Genomic DNA, 3,820 nt, shown 5'->3' with positions numbered 1-3,820 from the left:
CTCTCCACATTTTGGTATCGAGCGGTCAAATAGGTACCTGGGCCGCAGGCCGGCGCGCAGCGCCACGCCGCAGGCGTCCGCCGGAGGCCCGCCGGAGGCTCTTGCTGCGGCCACATTCTGGCAAGATTTCACCTGAGAGACCTGTCCATCTGCACCGCTGTCCGCTGTCTCAGCTGTCTGAGTCTGTCCTTTTCTTTCTTGAGCACTTGAAAGCACTGGATAGGATCGATTCCGCATGGTACGGGACCACTCGATCGTCTCGGCTCTCGCCCTCCCTCGCTAACGCTATCGCAGCGCACTCCCACTCGCCGTCTCCGTCTGTGAGCCCCTAGCGCAGCGGCCAGCGCGAACTCGCCGTCTGAGCCTAGCGCAGCGCGAACTCGCTCTGAGCCTAGCGCAGCGCCTCGGACATCACCATTTTGGCTCGCCAACAAGCCCTCCGCGCCCCCACACCGTTAGGATAAGACTTTTTTCTTTTGGGGGGGGGCGATGTCGCTCAACTGCTGATGAGCTACGAGCTCGTATGCCACTTCGCCGCCTGTGTTTGGGTTTCTATGTTTGCGATTTGGACTTTACTATTTTTCTTTTTCCCTCTTTTTTAGTAGGGAGCTGGCCTTGCCATACCGTCCGCCTTGCGAGCGTGCTCACGCACGATCCTGGGCTCGTGCTTGCACGCGGTCGCAGCGTCATCAAGGCTCCACGCCACGACAGGTCCGGCCGGGCCATGCGCATGCCGGGTGGCGTCCTCGCAACATCTGGAGAGGTGGGCAAGGCCTCTGAGGAGGCGTACGGCGTGCTGACGGTGAGCAGCAAGATCGCTTCCGCGGCGCCAAAGCGGCGTGCGCGCGGCGGCAAGGCCAGCCGCGCGCGCCGGCTCGAGAACTTCCGGCAGCACAAGGCTGCGGCACCTGCGGCTGCTCTTGCGATCAAATGGGAGCAGCTCGCCTCTTGCGTCAGCAACGCGCGACTCTGCGCGACGGCGCGCGAGCGGCCTGGGTGCGCATGCGCGCCGCCCGCGCGAAGATCGGCGCGGCGGTAGAGCAGACTGCGCATGTCGATGCAGCAGGAGGTTGCCACCCATCAGGCTCTCACACCACAGCACAGGCGCCGTCGAGCTCTCGCAGCCGCGCTGCACAATGCTCCAGCTCAGGAGGGCCCCCTGCTTCTCGCAGCTTTGTGCAGCGCAACGAGCGGGCAGCGCTGCACCAGGCGGACCCACGGCGTGCTCAGCGAGCCGCGAGCGAGGCGGAGGCAGGCCGAGTGAGCGCGAGCCGCATCGGCGCCCATGTCCCGCGCAGCGGCGAGCGAGCGGCACGGAGGAGTGCAATGTCGCGCATTGCGAAACGGTTTCTGCGAGTTCACTTTTCTACCTGAGCACTTGGAGCACTTGGAGTGCAGTCATCCAGGGCCGGGGAGCTCGGATCTTGGAGCACTTGGAGTGCAGTCGGTAACCTCACATCCAGGGCCGGTGAGCTGAGAAGCGCATCCAGCGGGCCGGATGATCGGTATCGGGCTACGGGCTAGAGAGCCCTGACCCCTAGCTAGGGGGGGGGCGCGCATTCGCAGGGCAAGGGCCTTAAAGTAAACACGGGTCTCCGAGGGTTAGTTCTGCGCTTTGGGTGTCCCCTAGCGGCGGAACGCCCCCTCTACTCGGAGCTAGTAAACACCAGACACTAGACACGAGCATGACGTACACTCTCACCCGACATCGCCACTCAGGGCTCCTCCGCCCGATCTCCCCACCCCCCATCCGAGGGGGCTCCCCTCTCCTCCCGGTCCTCCCTCCTGTTCGATTTCCGATGGTTCGGCGTCGGCTGCGGAGCCCGCATTCCCCTCTTATACTTCTTCGACCGCGGCCTCGCCGCCGTCTCGTCTTCGGGGGCTATTCGGATCCCTCTTTTTTTGTCGACAGCAACCCCGCCATGTCGCTCGATGTCGCTGAGTCGGCGCGTGTGCTGCTGCTGACAGGCCCAATCTGACTGACGGTGCGAGAGCGCGGCCTCGACATGGCTGCGGCGTCATCCGTCGATCATGGCGGAACCGCGCTGGCGGCGGCTCTTGTTGCCGCCTATGTAGGCCTTGTGCTTGGGCTGAGAGGTCCGCTCGAGCGTCACTTTGGAGAGCAGGTGGAAGGGTACTTTGCAAACGGCGCGCCGCGCTGGCGCTGCGCGCTCGGCCTCCCGACGCAGGTCGGCACCCTCCCGCTGCTCCTTGGGTGCGCTGTGGTGGCCCACCGTTTTGACGTGCAGCGGTGGGGCGAGCGGACCTCTCATGGCAAGCTGCGCAGCGTGGGCGAGCGGGCGTTTGTCGCCGTCTTCCCCGCGTTCCTCCTCCTCGACTGGCAGATCTGCGACGTCCGCGTCCTGCTGGCGGCTCACCACGTCGTCTGCCTCGCCGGGCACGCCTGCGCCGTGCTCCTGTCGGCGGGCTTCCCCTGAGCGGCATCGCGTTCCCTTCTCGGAGCCGTCCACCCGCCCTCCTCTTCTCCCATAGGCGGGCTTCCCCTGGTATTTTCTGGGCGTGTGCGCCCTCGAGCTCGGCTCGGCCAGCTGCAACCTCTTTTGCCTCTATCCCTCCTCGCCCACGCTCTTAGCCCTGTACGAGGTCGCCATGAGCGCCTCGAACCTCGCCGCCCTCGTCTGCGCGTGGCGGTGGGTCGCCGCACTCGACGGGATCGATGCGTCTGTGTCTCGCCGCCGGCTCTGCCAGGCCTTTGGCGCGCTGCTCTCGCTGCTGCTGGTAGCGGCCAGGCAGTGGGAGACAATCAAGGCGCACCGGCACCACAGTGGGGCGCTTGCGCCTTGAGCCGCGGGGATGCGCGCCGTCTCGCGCTGCACGCAGGCTTGGGTCCCTTTCAGAGGCGAACCGAGGACGCGGTTTTGCTGCTCGATTTTTTGCTGCTCGATTTTTGCATGCGCGCGGGGTTTTTTCGCTTTTTGCCATTTTCCAACACGCCGCCAAATTTTTTATTTATACGTGTGTTGCTGTATGTTGTTTGTCGGTGCGTGCGTGCAATCAGCAATGCGTCCCCCTTAATTTTGCTGGTGGTGTCTTTTTCGCTGATGGCGTGATAGAATTTGCTGATGATATGACACCCGCTCGCGCGCGCGATTTCGTGGGGCCCGACTCCCAGAGACAGCCCTCCCCGGGCCAGGGCGGCTCCGCAACACCCTCGCCCCGGCGCCGCCTCTGGCTCTCTCATGGCGGCGTCGTGTACGCCACGACCAGCTTCCACTGGCCCATCGTGAGCCCGTCGAGCTGGTCCTTTGCGGCGGCGGCCGAGGCGATGTTTGTCAGGTTGACCTGCGCGCCCTCGCCCGGCTTGATCTGGATCGACTCGACCTCGCCAAACTGGCGGAAGAGGGCGCCGAGCTGGTCGGCCGAGGTTGCGTCCGAGATGTTGCGCACCGCGAGGTGGCGCGAGGCGCCGTGCTCGCGCACGAGGCGCAGCACGTGCGGCTCCACCGGCCCGGGCGCCTTTGCCCAGTTGAGAAAGATGCGGTTGCCGCGCAGGTGCGGCTGCTGGGCCTGGCCAGACTGCCAAAACGCGTAGGCGTCCTCGTCGCGCAAAAAGTTGAGGAAGCCGTACGAGGCGCCCATCATCATCCGCATCGACTCGAGCGGCCCGAACCCGCGCCCGAGCGACGCGATCTCCTGCGGTGCGGCGGGGCGCGTGCGGTGGGGCGCGCGTGCGGTGTTGGCGGGGGGGGGGGGGGGGGTACCCCTCCCCCAGGTCACCGGGCTCTCCAACGTGATCTGCGCCTATGCCCCAGCTCAAATTGCGTCGCATCATGCTGAATGTTCATAACCGCCGAAACCA

At 65.4% G+C, this 3,820-nt stretch overlaps 2 protein-coding genes across 2 annotated transcripts; one reads left to right on the top strand and one right to left on the bottom strand.

Moving 5' to 3' along the window:
* Positions 1-724: 724 nt before the first annotated feature.
* EMIHUDRAFT_97682 (hypothetical protein) lies at positions 725-2,438 on the top strand (the record flags this gene model as incomplete). Its single annotated transcript, XM_005791837.1, has 3 exons — positions 725-996; positions 1,173-1,260; positions 2,127-2,438. 3 exons carry the CDS (start codon positions 725-727, stop codon positions 2,436-2,438), a joined length of 672 nt encoding a protein of 223 aa, XP_005791894.1.
* Positions 2,439-3,198: 760 nt separating this feature from the next.
* On the bottom strand, positions 3,199-3,612 carry EMIHUDRAFT_199925 (hypothetical protein; the record flags this gene model as incomplete). The annotated part of the gene is made up of 1 exon (XM_005791836.1): positions 3,199-3,612. One exon carries the CDS (start codon positions 3,610-3,612, stop codon positions 3,199-3,201), a length of 414 nt encoding a protein of 137 aa, XP_005791893.1.
* Between the last annotated feature and the right edge of the window lie 208 nt (positions 3,613-3,820).

The sequence above is a fragment of the Emiliania huxleyi genome (assembly GCF_000372725.1).
Source record: "Emiliania huxleyi CCMP1516 unplaced genomic scaffold EMIHUscaffold_11, whole genome shotgun sequence".
Classification (NCBI taxonomy): Eukaryota; Haptophyta; order Isochrysidales; family Noelaerhabdaceae; genus Emiliania; species Emiliania huxleyi.
This window is presented reverse-complemented; position numbering and strand designations above follow the sequence as displayed.